Consider the following 18191-nt stretch of genomic DNA (forward strand, 5'->3'; position numbering starts at 1 on the left):
AAGCAGTCACATATGACCACGTTTCAATGTTTTCAAAACAGATATCCATTTTAATATCTCCTCCTTTTCAATGTTGGCCTCACTATGATCATCCATGTCCAGCAATATTATTACTTTGTGCAAGAAAATATTTTGGTGCTGAATCACATTCACAACTACTGCAATATTATTAATATTCATTTTAATTATAAAAGTAAACTAATTTTCCGCCGCAGCAAATTAAGTGCATCAGGTATTTTTTCATGGATGGTGGATGGAATCGGAGTTTCACATCTGTCAAAGTTTCCCACCGTTCCTCATAGATGTGCTGTGTGGGAAAAGGCTATTAGAGTTAGCCAATTTTGCTGCGTCTAATGGCTTTTAGTAGAACAACTGAGACACTACTTGATATACAATGATGTCTTCCAGTAGAACACAGACACCAAGCCAGCAAAATTGTATCCGCAAAGTTAAATTTTTGATAAATTTTTGCAGCAGCACTGCTCCCAGCTCACCTGAACAGCATCTTTATTTTTCTAGTCAGTTAGCAAAGTCTAATGTCATATGGTTATTAAGCCTAATACTCAGATCCAAAAACTGTTTGCTAGAAAAAATATGTCTAATATTCTTCCAGCGGCCAGTGGTGTGACCAGATGTGTGCGCTGCATTCCGTACGGTTTCACTGCACGGACAGGTGCTTGGTTTTATTTAAAGTTAATAAAATTCACTTCTTCGGCTGTGGTCGCTCTTCTTCAGGCAAATTCTGGGCTCCCCAATATTTTATTGGCAAGGTGTTGTGTCTGACTATCAGCAGCAGCAGAAGACAAAATGTTTTGAAAACAATATTTGTTTTATATTCATGAAAATTAAAATTTTTGAGTACTGCCTTCCGTACAAAGCCCATAAAATAGTTTTTGCCCGAACAAATTTCGTATCGGTTTCATACGAATACTAACCCTGATTCTGTTCGCCAGGTGTTTTTTCGGATCTGAGTACTATGTTTAAAAAAACACAAAACAGTGTAACCGTAGAGCATGCATGTTTCTCCACTTTGGTCACCCTGGGCACCGAGAAAAATATATAGCACTCTTTGTCGACATAAGCTAATGTAGCTAATCTGAGTACGATTCTTAACGATAGAAAAATGTTCCGTTTCAATATTTCTAAATATTAAGAAAGTAAAATTGTGTTGTTGTTGTGACTTTTCATCCCTGGCATAATTTGCGTTTCAAATGGTTAATATTAAAATATTAAATATTGTTTACACCGGCTTATCTTAGAAAACAATAGGCTATCAAGCCCATACAAATATAAAAATGTCTCTCAGTGAAAGTATTCCGGTAAATACTTTCCGAAATTATTTAAATATACTTAATGATCCCTCTGCAAAAGAAGAAATCAAGTTAAAAGCCACACAAGAACTTAGCGAACACTTTGAAATGATAATTCAAAGCTCATCCTACCCATCGTTTTTGGAAACATCACTAAAAATATTTATGCGTATACTGCAAGAAGGCGAACCACAGTTTATTCAAGAAAACACAATGCAACATGTGAGTTATAAGTTATAAACTAATAAGCGTCCATTGGGTTTTAAATAATGGCACCGTATGTAATATAATAGAGCACAACTAATGTAACTACATAATTTATACTTTCTGTCACCAAAGGATAAGAAAGTGCAACAAAGTCTTCATAATTTAATATGTACATACATACCTACATACATATATGGGGTGCTATGACTGGTCATCAAACTTAATAAGAGCAAGATGTGGCATTCAGAAAAATGAATGTTTGAAGGCAACTGGGGTGATAAAAGATTTGTATACCCCTATATATGATTTTATTGCAATTTGTTCTTATTATTGGATCCTAAGGATTCTTTCTACTTTGCCGCTTTATGGCAATACAGCCCCTAGATCTCAGAGACTATCAGAGCTAGAGCAATTAAATTTTGTACCCAGACTCCTGTAATATAACAGGTTCGCTTGAACATCTCTTGAAAATTGTTCTCGAATAGTTTGCGACAAATTTAGAATAGACATGACTCCATAAGCAAGGACAAAAAACCATGAAAAATAGTGTAAAAGGTTCGAAGCTGGGAACTAGGAACTCTGCCGCATAATTTAATACTGAAGCTGGGATCGAATATAATCATGTTGCGGAATACGAATCATCCGAAATTGTGAAACGGTACGCGGCTGTCCGTCAAAAAACTGATTCAAGCAACGGATCATTCCGATTATTCCAACAGATCTACAATTCCAATTCAAGAAAGTTCAGTTTCCCGTTCAATTAGCTTTTGCGATGATGATCGCAGTCTGCTAAAGTTTATTGCAAAATTTCACCTCGCCCCCTTCCGCCCCCACAAAGGACGAAAATCAGTTTCAGCCACAATTTAAAAGATACGAAAACTCAGTACCGTAGGAAATGACCATATCTACCAGATTTCCGAATCTGAATCAGACTAGATCATTATTAGAGCCAGAATGAAGAAATTAGTTTTCAGTTGCTTCCCCCACCTCCTCCGGCGCAGCAGACGCTACTTAGTCTTTCTCTCTTGCACACACTCTGGTCTGTGCAATGCGAGACCTTTGTGGAGAAGATGTAAAATCTACATAGTGTATGTATATAATCTACATTTCAGATGTGTAATTGACATTGTAGATGTGGATGTCGATAACACTACTCGACAAAATCCAACTTTTTTTCCTCAAGGATCCAAACCGACTTTTTCTGATAGATATGGGACTTTAAATTTTTTTAAAGAACTATGGTTTTTTTTCTAAGGCATATATTTTTTAAAAAGATGTTTTAAAGTTTTTAGTTTTTTTTTTAAGTTTTTTTTTTTCAATGGTAGCGCTTCATACGTTTAAAAACTTGTAGCAACATAACCCAAATAAAAAATGTGTACATATTTAAAATGTACTGAAAAGACTAAAAATTACTAATTGTTTTATGGGTTAGTGAATGAAATTCTATATATCAGGTATTTCTACTTTAATTTTTATTGAAATATGAATAGGTAGAAGCGACAAATGTCTAATTTGTGTGGACCTGCACTTGTGAGAATAGTTTCTTAAAGATAAAATTTCGTAAAAAATACCGCATTTCAATACCAAAATTTTGCGTTTCAATGCTTTATATTTCCCAGACGGTAAGCTGAAATCACAAAGTGTTTGGGCTTAACTTCTAGCTGTTTTATCTAGCAATAGAAAAGTTCTTTACAACCAGACGTAAGATAGTAGAGTTATGTGAAAAAAGCGCTACCAATGAAAAAAGTTAAAAAAAATACCAGAATTCTAAAATTCTTCAAAATAAAGTTCTGTCATAGAAAAAACAATATAATCAAACCATTTCTAAGCCCTAAATCTTTAAGAAAAAGTTCGTTTTTTTCCTTGGGGAAAACTCGTGTCGAGTAGTGTAACAGATGTAGCAAAAAAATTTAAAATATTTAAAAATTCTACATAAATTAATAGCTCACAAATTTATATACTGACTGACTACGGGTATAAAAGTAGAGTCGCGACTCACACGTTCCTTCTCGTTTTTTCTATAAAATAACTTTTTTTTTAAGATTTTTTAAAATCTGGTATTTTTGTAATGCTATTTTTAGAGGTAGCAACGTTACAAGCGGTAAAATGACTTTACTTCATGATCTTCGACCTGTATTCAACAGGTCCTGACGGAGTTCCGGTCTGTGCTCTCAGGTACTGTCCGACGCTCTGTATGGGCCCCTGCTTAAATTATTCACCCTGTCCATTAATTCTTTATGCTTCTCCCCGATCTGGAAGGAATTTTTTGTTATTCCTCTCCATATGAAAGGTAGAAAGTCTTACGCAAATAAGCATTCGATTCTATAAACCATTATCTTCTAGCACAAAAACTTTACTTTTAGGGTTTCCGCCTAATCTTTTGAGATGGCGCTCCGGTGTTTTTTATCTATAACTAACTTACATTAAAATCATACTTTTACCGCGGGTGCATGCCTGATAATTGTGTAAAAACACAACTTATTTAATTATTTTTGTGCGTCGGCTAGTCGTGTGTTTGTGTTGTTGCTTTTCGTAAGTACGCCCTCTCATCACATTTAGCCGCTCTTTGTCGTAGTTATTGCCGTCTATCACTCTCTATCACCTAACTCTCAATAACTGTTCTTTTGCTCTCGCTCTAGTAACTTTTTGTGCAGTAACGCACTCACTTATGAGCTGTTGCTGCAACCACTCTCCTCTCTCATCTTTTACTGATTTCGCTTTAAGCATTGCTCTAAGCATTTGCTCTGCACAGTGGTCTGATTGCTATTTATTTTGAACTTTTTTTCCCGAAGTAAAAAAAAATAAAAGACAAATATTGAATTTTCTGTCGTCTGTGCCAAAAAAACCTGCAAGAAGCAGATCACCCATGACCAGCCCAATATCCCCTGCTGGCTTTGCGAAAGCGTAGTGCACGAAAAATGTGTAGGGATCTCGGGCCGTGTAGGAGATGCCATTTCCCAAAATAACGGCCTGCTTTATAGTTGTGAGGAATGCTGTGCTGTGGAAAACGACATGCGTTCGTTCATGAGGCAGACGCGGAGTGGCTTCAAAGAGCTGATCGTAGGCTTTAAACAGCAATATGATCGGCTCTTGGCCATGGACAGTCAGTTCAGCAGTTTACAGCTGCTGGCTGAGTCTCCGAGGCGCAAGAAGTCTACTCCACGGGACTTGCCTCATGTCCGCCGGCATCTGAAAAACTTGCTCCGACCACTCCCTTAGTGCAGCAGTTGATTACGTTTGCTACTCCAAGGGCAACGATCGCTGCTGGTGATGCAGATTCGGGAGCCGAATGCGTCACTTCGGAGAGTATGCAGGTAGACATGTCTGTAGCTTCCGTGTCTGTCGAGTCCGCACCCAACTCCTTAATTATCCCATCAGTTTCGCTCCCACCAGCTAATAGATATCCAGGACCACCGGATACTGGCATCACAGGTACTAGGCCTGTGGTGCCAAAACCACTGGTTGGAATCCCACCAAAGCGACAACTTTTTGTCTCGCGGCTAGCCCCTGACCTCACATCCAATGATGTAACCGCATTTATACAAAGCAAAATAAAAGCCGTTGGCTTAAAGGTGGAAAAGCTTAACTTTTCTTACGCCAGGGAGATATCTTCCTTTAAGATAAGCTTCTACCCCGACTTAATTTGACACCATTTGTTCCGCCAAGTTTTGGACGGAGTATTTTGGTCGTCAAAGAGTTTAAGGCTAAGAAAAAGAATAGGCCCCCCATAACTCTTCCTAGTAGTCAGACCAGTGCTCCATCTTTACCCTCATCTTCCACCTCAACTTCTACCCATCCAAAAACCTAACTTCCTCTCTTTTAGTTACCTACCAGAATGCTAGAGGCCTTACTTACTACGCTTACTACGCAAGTTCAGCACTCTTTTTCTTGAGTCTCGCATTTTCGTCCCATGTTATTGTGTTTACCGATACTTGGTTAAAGCCGGACTTTCTTAGTTCCGAAGTTTTGGCAAGTCGGTACACAATTTTTAGAATTGACCGTTCGTCTCGACGTGGAGGTGGGGTTCTCATTGCAGTGGACTCAAACTTCACGTCGGAACATTTCATGGTCCAGGTTCAACAAGACCTGGAATTCCTGTGCGTAAAACTGACTCTCCCAGGCTTTTCCATTTTCATTACTTGCTCGTATATTCCACCTTCCTCGGATATCTTAATATACGAGCATCACCTGTCCGCTTTAAAAACTGTTTCTTCCTCGCTATCAGATAAAGACCATATGATAGTTCTTGGTGATTTCAATTTGCCAGGTACTGTTTGGTCTTCGGTAAACGAGTCTAATAGCCTTGTGCCCATGTGCCCATGACTTTATCGACGGCTTGCTAGACCTATCCCTGTCTCAAGTCAACCATGTGAAAAATTCCTTGGGTCGATTGCTTGATCTGTGCTTTGTCTTGGATCCGACCATAGCGTTGTTAACCCGAGCCCTTCCGCTCACTATACCTGAAGACTCCTACCATCCTACATTCGAAGTGTCAGTCGATATTGGCCCTACTGTATTGGATCGAATGGGTAGGCTATCTAAACGTGTCCGCTGCATTCGTAAAGCCGAGTTTACGAAGCTTAGTAACCTCATTAGGGATTTTGATTGGGCCGCTCTGTACGTGTGCACTGACGGTTTGAAAGGCACAAACATTTTTATACCCGTACTCAAAAAAGAGTTAAGGGGTGCAACGCAGAGAAGGAAACGTTTCCGACCGCATAAAGTATATATATTACTGATCAGCATCAATAGCCGAGTCGATATAGCCATGCCTGTCTGTCCGTCCGTCCGTCCGTCCGTCTGTCCTTCTCAGAGACTATAAGAGCTAGAGAAACCAAATTAGGTTTCCAGACTCATGTGATATCACACTGCTACAAGTGTATTTCAAAATTTCGCCCCGCCTCTTCCGCCCCCGCAAAAGACGAAAATCTGTGGCAGGCACAATTTTAAATATACGATAAAACTAAAAACGCAGTATCGTAGAGAATGAAAGATTGCCGAATCTGAATCAGATCGGATCATAATTATAGCCAGAATAAAGAAATTAATTTTAAGTTGCTTCTCCCGCCTCCTTCGGAGAGACACCCGCTACTCATTCTCTTTCTCGCTAGCACACTCTGCCGCGTTCAGTGCGCGTACGCCCTCTAGCGGAGGAGATGTAAAATTACATTGTAGATAACAGATCTAGCAAAAAAAATGTAGAACTTATTTTTTAATTCTAAAATTCTAAAAAATCAAATCAAAATCAAAAATTTATATACTGGCTGAGTACGGGTATAAGTAGAGTCGCGTCACCAGAAGCGACTCGCACGTTCCTTCTCGTTTACAATGCCCTTGACACATTTTTTGATTCTAGTGTCCCCCTTTCTTGTCTGATTAGATCTGGGAAGCCTCCTTGGTTTACCGAAGAGTTATCCAGTCTAAAACACTTAAAATCAAGACTTTATAAAATATTTCAAGAAGACGGAAATTCTCTTTCTCGCTATGTAATAGCTCGGTCAAATTTCTCCGTTCTTAACGCTCAATGCTATACAAATTACCTATCTCGATGCAGGATACGATTTTCATTGGACCCTAAACAGTTTTACAGCTTCGTAAATTGTAAGCGTAGAACGTCCGCACATCCATCCTCGCTGTCATTCAATATGTCAGCAAACAATGATCAGGCAATTGCCGATCTTTATACCAAATTTTTCCAAACAACCTATTCTTATGAAAGCTACTTTGGTCAGCCGTATGGTCAAATGGCATCTTCAGCCACTTGTTAAATGAAAGCTGAAGCAGAGTCACGATCTTCGACTAGTTAAGCCGGTGTTTTCACCAGGTCCTGACGGAGTTCCCGGCTGTGTACTCAGGTACTGTGCCGACGCTCTGTGTGGACCCCTGTTTATACTATTCACCCTATCCATTAACTCTTCATGCTTCCCCCCCATCTGGAAGGAATCTTTTATTATTTCGCTCCATAAGAAAGGTAGCAAGTCGGATGCAAATAATTATAGAGGTATATCTAAGTTATCCGATATTCCTAAAATGTTCGAAAAAATGTTAGCTCCGCATTTGCAACTTCTCTGCAAATCACTTATATCTCCATCTCAGCACGGACTTATAAGGCGACGATCAACAACCACAAATTTATTAGAGTTTACCTCTTTTATCATTAAAGGCTTTCAAGGTAACTTGCAGACGGATGTCATTTGCACTGATTTTAGTAAAGCATTCGATTCTGTAAACCATTCCCTTTTAGCACAAAAACTTGACCTTTTAGGGTTTCCGCCTAATCTTTTGAGATGGATTTCTAGCTACCTTCGTTCTAGGTCTCAAAGAGTCCTCTTCAAAAACTCCTTCTCTTCACCTGTTAAGGTTACTTATGGAGTACCACAGGGCAGCCATCTAGGCCCTCTACTATTCACACTCTTTATTAATGATCTGCCTTCAGAATTAACAAACTCTCGAGTACTCATGTATGCGGATGATGTTAAAGTTTGTGTCCACTATAAGGACATTTCATTTCACTCTCGCTTGCAATCCGATCTCAATAACTTTCAATCATGGTGCTGTGCAAATATGTTACACCTAAATGCCTCGAAATGCAAAGTAATGACATTTCATCGCTCCAGCCCCATTTTGGCTCCTTATAGCCTCTGCGGTGGTTCTCTTGAGAGAATTAACTTGGTTGATGATCTTTGTGTTAAATTAGACCCAAAGTTAAAGTTTTCTGAACACATTTTTACCATGGTAAATAAGGCCATGGGTGTGCTTGGGTTTATAAAGAGGTGGTCAAAGGAATTCGACGACCCCTATATAACGAAGACTCTCTACATCTCGCTTGTTCGTCCGATTTTAAGGTACGGCTCTTGTGTATGGTGCCCCCAGTACAAAGTACACCAGGACCGTATAGAATCAGTCTAGAAAAACTTTTTACTTTTTGCTCTGCGTGGCCTTAACTGGGATGCAGGTGTGAGACTGCCATCTTATCCTCGTAGATTGATTTTAATAAACCTTCCAACCTTAGTTAGTCGTAGAAAAATGCTTGGTGTGATTTTTATGCACAACCTGATCAAGGGTGACGTAGATAGCCCTGACTTGTTGAGCCGCATAAACTTTACGATCCCTATTAGATCTACTAGAAACTTCATTCCTTTGTTCCTTCCGCTTTGTAGATCGAATTATTGCACGAACCATTTAGGGTCCTATGCTCGGACTTCAATTCCCTCTACCATATAATATCTACCACTAATTCCCTTCCTTTTCTTAAATCACTAATACAAACATACCTTTCCCGTAATTAGTTATATTTCTTAGCTATCTTTGCATGTTTAGCTCTTTGAGTTTTGTTTAGCACTAATTTTCCTCGAATTTTAGTCTAACACCTATCTTTCCTGCATGCTCGCGATCGGTTCGGTAACACGCGTCGCGCGTCATGGCTCGTCACAAACAGCGGAGTGTCAGCGCATCCACGCTGTTCGGAGACAATAATCAAACTGATATACACATAGCCCACGAACCATGGCTCTAGCCACGGTTTTCCACAAGTAGTCAGCACTTCCTAATAAAATAGTCTTAAGCAACGCACACCAATACTAAAATTAAAAACTCTCGATCAACAATTCTACCCATTCTTGTCCACACACCTATTTAAAAGAACCCACCTGTTGCATTATTTCGCAATCAGCGAAGACAGCACTAAATTCTCGGCCACCCACTTCTGTGCGTTATTTCGTAACCATTCACGTCAGCATAAAATTATCGACTTACCGACCCAAATTGTGTTATCACCTTCTGCGATGCAGAGTTAGCATAAACCAATTCTAAACCCAACCCCCAACAGCAGCCCGCACCTGCTGCGATGCAGCAAAACACTTCCTCAACACTACTGACCCTCTAACCAATTGTCAACGAAGCACCAAGCTTCGACCCACTTACCACACCCCACAATTATTGTCACCCAATAGTCATAAGTTAGCAATAATTAATTATTTCCTGGTCAAGGACAGACCATGGAAATCACGGTCTCAGGTGCGATCGCCAGCTGCGATTTGGCCGACGAAGTAGGCAGTCCATCAGCCCGAACCCAAGACACTGCACTAGGCAGTCCATCAGCCCGAATGCAAGACACTGCACAAGGTAGTCCATCAGCCCGAACACAAGACACTGCACTAGGCAGTACATCAGCCCGAACCCAAGAGGCTGTACTAGGCAGTCCACCAGCCCGCAGCACAAGTAGCAAGACAAGCTGGTTCAAATTGTAAACAAACCAGCCAAGCCAATAAAAGAATTAAATAATCAACAAAACAAACTCAAAAGACAGAAGTTCTTGAGCCATCCAATTTCCCACCTTGCCTACTACTCTTTCGGTCATTCAAGGCCAGCCCCGAACCTTAAGTTCCATCAAATCTACAAATGTCTTGTAGAGGAACCCTGGACAGGCTGATGCATATCCCAGCCTGAAATAAGGTATCTTACACTATTGATGCTGATTAAGAATATATATAATTTATGTGGTCGGAAACGTTTCCTTCTCTGCGTTACACACATCCACTTTTGCCACAAATCTAATATACCCTTTACTCTTTTTGAGTACGGGTATAAAAAATAACAGTTTTTTTTAAATCTTTAAAAAAAAGTTCTGCTGAAGAAAAAAAAATTTTATATCAAACAATTTTAAACCCTCAAATCTATTAGAAAAAGTCGTACTTGAGGAAGTCCGAGTTCTTCAGGAAAAATCGTGTCGGGTAGTGTAGCCACCCAGGTATATAAACTGCCCACATATTTACATTTGGTAAGTTCTGGTAACTTTTTCTAGCACTTTGGCAGCCAAATCTAGCTTTTATTTCTTGTAATGACTTTAAGGAAGCGATCTAGGCTGGGGTACAACTCTCAGTCAAGCCAGGGTCGAAATTACAGCAATATTTATAAGTTGCCTGGACTCCGAGTCCTGAGTGGCAATGGGACGGAGATTTCGCCTCGTGGTTAGCAAGCCAAGGAACACATGCGAAGGGGTTGGAATTTATGTAACGATCCTCGCCTGTGGCACCTCTGAGAAATCACAAGGAGGCGAGTGGGCGGGTGGAACGGCAGAGATCTTCCCCAGATTCCCTGGCAGTCGCCGGGCGGCACCTAAGGAAAGCTACTGGCCTGCGGGGGGGTTGGGAAACAGTATGGATCGACAGAGAAGGCCTGGGCAATCGCCGGGCGACCCCTTTGGGAAACTACAGGTTAAGGGGGAAGGTGAGTAGGTGCAGAGACCCCCCGAAGATACCTGGGCAGTCGCCGGACGGCACCTCGGGGAAGGTACTGGTGTGCGGGGGAAGGAGTACGGGCATCGATCGCCAGAGGATGCCTGGGCAGTCGCCGAGGGGCCCCTCTGGAAAACTACGGATCAAGGGAGGGCGTGTAAACCGGTGGAGATCGACGGATGAAGACGCGCTGGTATTAATTAATATCCTTTTCTTCCACTTCTCCTGCCTAACCGCACCGCTCTGCAGCCCTCCTCCTCACGACGGTGAGACTTGCTCACCCTTTCCTTGCTCGCCGTCAAAATCTATCTTGTTTGATTAATGCTATGAGCTTACTTACTTACTAACAAATGCAGTCACTTAACCTAATATGAACATAAAACAAATAATTTTAAAAAAATAATAGTAAATAATAGTAAGACATCCATTCATGGCGAAAAAAATAATGTGGCGGAGGAGCGTCTGCTCCTTCACATGACTAATGAATGTAATAATGACTATTATTTATAATTTATGTGATTTTTTAAATTTAATTTTAGATCCGTAAACTTATTTTGGAGATGATTCATCGACTGCCCATAACAGAAAATTTAAGACAACATGTAAAATCAATTATAACAATGATGCTTAAAATATTAAAAACTGATAATGAAGAAAATGTCCTCGTAAGTCTTCGAATAATAATTGAGCTGCATAAACACTTTCGTCCATCTTTTAACCCAGAAGTAAGTAAATATGGAAACTAGATATTTTTTAATTGTAAGTCGAAGAAACACACAGAATCTTTGTACACTGATTTTTTTTTTATACCCGTACTCAAAAAAGAGTTAAGGGGTATATTAGATTTGTGGTAAAAGTGGATGTGTGTAACGCAGAGAAGGAAACGTTTCCGACCCCATAAAGTATATATATTCTTGATCAGCATCAATAGCCGAGTCGATATAGCCATGTCTGTCTGTCCGTCTGTCTGTCTGTCTGTCCGTCTTGTTGAGAGCCTAGATCTCCGAGACTATAAGAGCCAGAGAAACCAAATTTGGTTTCCAGACTCATGTGATATCCCACTGCTACAAGTGTATTTCAAAATTTCGCCCCGCCCCCTTCCGCCCACACAAAGAACGAAAATCTGTGGCAGTCACATTTTTAAAGATACGATAAAACTAAAAACGCAGTATCGTAGAGAATGCCCATATCTACCAGATTGCCGAATCTGAACTAGATCGGATCATAATTATAGCCAGAATGAAGAAATTAATTTTCTGTTGGTTCCCTCTCCTTCTCCAGCGCTGCTGACGCTACTGATTCTCTTTCTCGCTCGCACACTCTGCCGCGTTCAGTGCGCGAGCAACCCCTAGCGGAGGAGATGTAGAATATAAATGGTACATGTACAATCTACTTGTTAGATGTGGAATATACATTGTAGATGTAGATGTAGATAACAGATGTGCAAAAAAATGTAAAATGTACATTTTTTTTTTAATTTTTAAATTCTAAAAAATCATAAGCTCAAAAATGTATATACTACTGACTGAGTACGGGTATAAGTAGAGTCGCGTCCCCAGAAGCGACTCACATGTTCCTTCTCGTTTGCTTTATTTTTTTTATTATTACGGGATTTTATTTATCGAATCTTCCCTATTAGAGACTTACGACAAGTATACAAATCTTAGCCTAATATATTTATTTAATTAATTAGACTTAATTACTTAGAGTACGTCCCTAGCTAAGTATTATTGCTGGGTAGGAAGGTCTCTTCGCCGGAGTCGTGTATGGCTAGTGTGCCAAGTTAAAGACTGCGCAATTCAATTAGGATGGGCTTGAAGCTTGGCCTGGTACTTTGCTTTCACTTTGGCAATTTCATCTTTAACTGATCCTACATTTAAGTCTTTATGGATATTTTCATTCCGTATATACCATGGTGCCCCAGTGATAGTTCTTAGTATCTTCGATTGAGCTCTCTGGATTATTTCTAAATTACTAACGCAAGCATTTCCCCATAGCTCGGAGCCGTATGTCCAGATGGGTTTGAGAACAATGTACAAAAGTACTTTGTACTCCAGTTTTAGTGGTGAACGGGTGTTTATTAGCCAATGTAGATTACTAGCTTTAAATTTAAGTAGATTTCTCTTCGCTTCGATGTGCTTACGCCAAGTAAGCCTTCTATCCATATGAACACCAAGGTATGTTACTTCGGTGGTTTGTGGAATGTTGATATTGTTCAGACATAATGGAGGGCAAGTTTGTCTGTTTAACGTGAAGGTGACATGCTTGCACTTTTGCTCATTTACATGTATCCGCCAGTCTGCTAGCCATTTTTCTAAGGCCACGAGATGAGATGATAAGTGATCCGTGGCCCTTCTTGGGCACTTGGAGCGACTTAATATGGCAGTATCATCAGCAAATGTCGAAGTTGTTGTTCGGCTGTTTGTCGGTAGATCTGCTGTGAATATGATATACAGTGTCGGTCCAAGCACGCTGCCTTGCGGTACACCAGCTTCAATTAGATGATATTCACAGAGGAAATCTTTGCATCGTATTGCGAAACTTCATTGCTGTGGGTATGACTCCAATATTCCATGGATATTTTGTGGAAGCAATATATTGATTTTGTGCATTATGACATCTAACCAAACGCGGTCGAAAGCCTGGACGACATCCAGAAAAATGCATTTCGTATCTCAGAGGTTATGCGGCTTACTTGTTCAATGGTTCCATGTTTTTCGCGACATCCAAATTGGTGCATCGGGATGTCACCGTTCATGAGTAGGTGTTGTTTGATATGATTCAGGAGCAGCTTTTCAAATAGCTTTGATAGGCAAGGCAGTGGGCTGATAGGTCTATGTGATGATGGCTTGGACTTGTCTTTTCCGGCTTTATGGATCATTGTGATGACTGATTTCCTCCATACCTGAGGATAATAGCCCCATTTCATCATTCTGTTGAATATCACAGTAAGAAAATATACTGCACAGTTCGGTAATTCTAAGATCATTTTAGGGGAGATTAAATCGTGGCCTGGAGCTTTCTTTTGCTTTGAGAGTTGGTCTTTAATGACCATTGGGAGTAGCTTCGGGATTGTTGGTTGGTGGGAGCACAAAGCTATTTGTTGCTGGGTGTGGTTTGAAGACGTTTTCTAGATGGACGGCAAATGTATTTGCCTCCTCTTTGTTGCTGCGAGCCCACTCTCCTGTTTGTGTACGCAAAGGTGATTCACTCTCGATTGGTGGGCATACGCCTGATTTAGCTTTGCACAGTGGGAATCGTGTGCTAGTTGGGGAGAGTTGCTCCATATAGGATATTTGAGCTCGGTTTTTTTCATCTTCTAGGGCTCTGCGTAGTAGGTGGTTGGCTATTTTTAGCCTCTCTTTCGAGGCAGGTGATCTGTGTGCTTGCCACTCTCGGCGAAGCCTTCTTTGCCTAGAAATACGACTGCTGTTGGAAAGTTTATTAGATGCTAATATTGGTGTTGAGTGTTTTGCCGCCAGTGACATTGAGGATTGCTTCGTCTGACCTATCAATGTCATCTTTACAATTAATGTTTGGGCAGCTATCATTATGAGAGCTAATGTACTTCCTGTATTTGAGGCAATCTGTTTTGCTAGAAGTTAGAAAGTGTGGGCGTTCCGAAAGCTGTGGATGGTCGTAAATGTAAAGTAGAATGGGCGAGTGATCCGATGATAGATCTGTTAAGTGATCTACATTAATCTGAGCTTGCAGCACCCTTCGTGTAACTGCAAAATCAATCAAGTCGGGTTGCTTGTTTGGATCCGTGGGCCAATGTGTGGGCTTGCCCGGAGAGATAAAGTCTAGCTTGTTTCGTGGGGTTATTATAGCGTTATATAGTTGTCTTCCTTTCGGGTTGGTAAGTCTAGATCCCCAATGGGTGTGCTTGGCATTGTAGTCACCAGCTGCTATAAATCGGTCACCTAGTAGGTCGAAGAATGTTACAAATTCTGTTTCGGAAATGCAGAAGCGTGGTGGGCAGTATACTGCGGCTAGGTTTAGGTAGCCGCTCTGAATTTCAATATGAATTGCTGTTGCCTGTAGATAAGGTGTAGCAAATGAAGGCAATGGATAATGCCTAATGCGATTCTTGATCAGGATGATCGGGATGATTTGTTGCATAGAAGTTATAGCCATCGAGGTGAAAATAGTTTTTATTTGTTAGGTGAGTCTCTGATATGAGCATGGCGTCAATGTCGTGTTGAGCGAGGAACTGTAAGAGCTCGCATTTTTGCTGCGAAATGCCCTTTGCATTCCAGAAACATATATTTAGACAGGACATTTAAACAGATTTCTGTTTGATTAGGATCTCCAGGAGGAGGGAGGGAGCATAAGCTCCCGCATCGTTTGTTGTATTGCTACCATTGTGTTTGTTATAGTTACCAGCATTGATTCAATTCCACTAGGCAATTGGGATGGATTAGCAGGGGTATGTTGGGCAGAGAATTCTGGGATCTGATTTGATGCCTGATTCTGCATTATTCCAGCTGTGGTTGGTTGAAGTGTCGGCTTAGAGACTGAGCCGTACGACCCGTTGTTGTAACTTAACGCCTGAGCAAAAGAAACTCCTGGAGTCGTAGTTGATGGTATATATGTTAAGTTTTGTCGGACGACCGGGTGTCGAGCTGCAGTTATTTGTTGGTTTAGGCGATTTTTCAATTCTTTATAGACAGGACAACCTCTATAGTTGGCAGTATGGTTTCCCCCACAGTTGCTACATTTTTTGGCAGATGGGTCCTCCTTATTTACGGGGCAGGCCTCAGTGAGATAAACATCACCACAGGCAACGCAGACTGCCCGTAGAGTGCAATAGGTTTTCGTGTGTCCATATTCCTGGCAATTTGTGCATTGGACCGGTCCATTTCGTTTGTGTGGTTCCTCAACGGTGATCCTACGGTGTAGTAGATATTGAAGCTTGTATATTGGGTGAACTTAATTTTTACTTATATGCATACTTTCAGGTGTCAGTTCTACTTTGAACATTGGCTGGGGAATTTTATTTCTATTTATTATGTTCATAGCCATTTTGACTTCGAAGCCCTTATCGTTAAGTCCATCTATTATCTCATTGATTGGGACTGTTGGTTCGATTCCTTTGATAACCACTTGTAATCCTTTGCTACTTTTAAGTTGGTAGGTGTAGTAATTCATTTTTTCATTTTCGAGGTATTTCGCAACTGATCGATAGTTTTGTTCGTCATTGACTTGTATTTTTGTTTCATTTATATTGCCCCTTTTTATGTACGTGACATAGAATGTGTTTGCGCCAATTGTATCAGTTATTTTTTTGACCAGTTCAGCACAATTTGCCTGTCGAACATAAATAGGTGGCGGTCTTAATTTGTTGGCCTTGGGTGCTTTGGCGATCTCATCTTCATTTGGAACACTTAGTATCGCAAATCTATTGTGTTCTAATGCCTTATGTGGCACAGTGTTCTCGGTTATTTTAGTTATTTTAGCTGCATTGTTGTTCTTCGCAGTTTTTGGGCTCAATTTTCTTTTGATTTGCACATAGCAATCGAGCCCAGTATGAATTAACGCTCCGTTAGCGTTTTTCGAACTTATTGGTTGGGAGAGTTGGGGCTTGTCGCAGTGGGTCGACAGTATCGGGCGCTGAGCAATTGCAGTGGTTGTTGTTGTCGTTGTTGTAGTCGAAGACACAGTTTTGATCGAGGTCATTGTACTAGTTGTCGATATTAGCAAATCGTTGGTTAGGCAGTAGGAGTGGGGGGATGGGCACTGAGCACTGCATGACCCACTTTGCAATTCAGGGGAGAGAGAGCGTGCTCTCTCCTCGTTCCCTTGCAGTGATGCAGATTTTGTTGGTACTGCTGCCTTTGGCTAGCGTATAGAGAAGTACGCGTTGTTTTTTGCTTGCGAGAGCCGACGCTCGTCTTGTTGTTGTTGCCGGGCTTGGCTCATTTTGGCTTTGGTTACAGTGCTAGTGCTCTTTACCGAGCTGGTGCTCTTATACGTTGACATTTGTTCTTTTCTATTATTTCTATTAATCTTTATTACACGATTGGATGGTATTCATGGGCAGCACGATCACTAGTACCCATGCCTACCCCGAGCGCTTTTTCGCGAATTAATTTATGATTAATCGCGATTAATTGATTTTCACGACGGAGCGATACAAAAATACGTCTGAAGTCGTTGACGGTTTCACAGCTACAAGTGTATTTCAAAATTTCGCCCCGCCCCCTTCCGCCCCCACAAAGGACGAAAATCTGTGGCAGGCACATTTTTAAAGATAGATAGATAGATGTAGCAAACAAATTAAAAATTTTTTTTTCTATTCTAAAATTCTAAAAAATCATATGCTCAAAAATGTATATACTGACTGAGTACGGGTATAAGTAGATTCGCGTCCCCAGAAGCGACTCGCACGTTCCTTATCGTTTAATATGCACTTATGTCGAACTCTCTTGACAGAAACTTCTATTGGCGTCATGGTAGTAGGGTTAAAATAGTGAAAGTATGTATAAAACAATTTACGAGGACGTATCCTTAATTACCTGTGCTAGACGAGTAGTAGTCATCTCAGCTAAGTAGTTCCATAAAATTTTTAGTATATGCCGACCCCTGATTCATTTGTCACAGTATTGAACTATTACTGTTGCTCTGAAAGTTTTCGTTTTGAAGCTTCAATTGAATGTCAAATAACACTACTCGACAAAATCGAACTTTTTTTCCTCAAGGATCCAAATCGACTTTTTCTGATAGTTATGAACTTTAATTTTTTTTATAGAATTATGGTTTTTTTTCTATGGCAGAACTTTTTTTTACGAATTTTTGAAGTCTGGTATTTTTTTTAAAGCTTTTTTCAGAGGTAGCGCGTGTTTTTTTCACATAAATCTAGTATCTTACGTCTGGTTGTAAAGAACTTTGCTATTTTGAAAAGATAACACTACTCGACAAAATCGAACTTTTTTTTCCTCAAGGATCCAAACCGACTTTTTCTGATAGATATGGGGCTTTAAAATTTTTTAAAGAATTATGGTTTTTTTTCTATGGCAGAACTTTTTTTTAAAGAATTTTTGAAAACTGGTATTTTTTTTAAAGCTTTTTTCAGAGGTAGCGCGTGTTTTTTTCACATAAATCTAGTATCTTACGTCTGGTTGTAAAGAACTTTGCTATTTTGAAAAGATAATTAAAACAGCTAGAAGTTAAGCCCAAACACTTTGTGATTTCAGCTTACCGTCTGGGAAATATAAAGCATTGAAATTTCAAAATGATGATTTTTGTGCGGTATTTTTTACGATATTTTGACTTTAAAAACTCAGGAAAAGTCGAAAAAAAATTATATCCTGTGTCCTTTATTTTTTTTGTGTATAGGTGCATTAATTTGTCGTCGTTTAAGGTATCGCTCATTAAAATCTATGGAGAGATTTTAGAGCTAAAATTCGTTAACCAAACCTAAAAAATGAACAAAAAA

The 18191-nt window shown here is 40.1% G+C and overlaps 1 protein-coding gene across 3 annotated transcripts in view; it reads left to right on the forward strand.

Annotated features, from left to right (window-relative positions):
• Window positions 1–1195: 1195 nt before the first annotated feature.
• Window positions 1196–18191, forward strand: part of LOC111076208 (transcription-associated protein 1) — an 83005-nt gene continuing 66009 nt past the window's right edge. For all 3 annotated transcript variants that reach the window (XM_022369896.2, XM_022369895.2, XM_022369894.2), the window contains exons 1-2: window positions 1196–1532; window positions 11293–11478. In XM_022369896.2, coding sequence (XP_022225588.1) covers window positions 1296–1532; window positions 11293–11478 — 423 coding nt within the window. In that variant the 5' untranslated portion in view covers window positions 1196–1295. The remainder of the gene's footprint in view (window positions 1533–11292; window positions 11479–18191) is intronic.

This window comes from Drosophila obscura, unplaced genomic scaffold (assembly GCF_018151105.1).
Source record: "Drosophila obscura isolate BZ-5 IFL unplaced genomic scaffold, ASM1815110v1 contig_56, whole genome shotgun sequence".
NCBI classification, from domain to species: Eukaryota; Metazoa; Arthropoda; class Insecta; order Diptera; family Drosophilidae; genus Drosophila; species Drosophila obscura.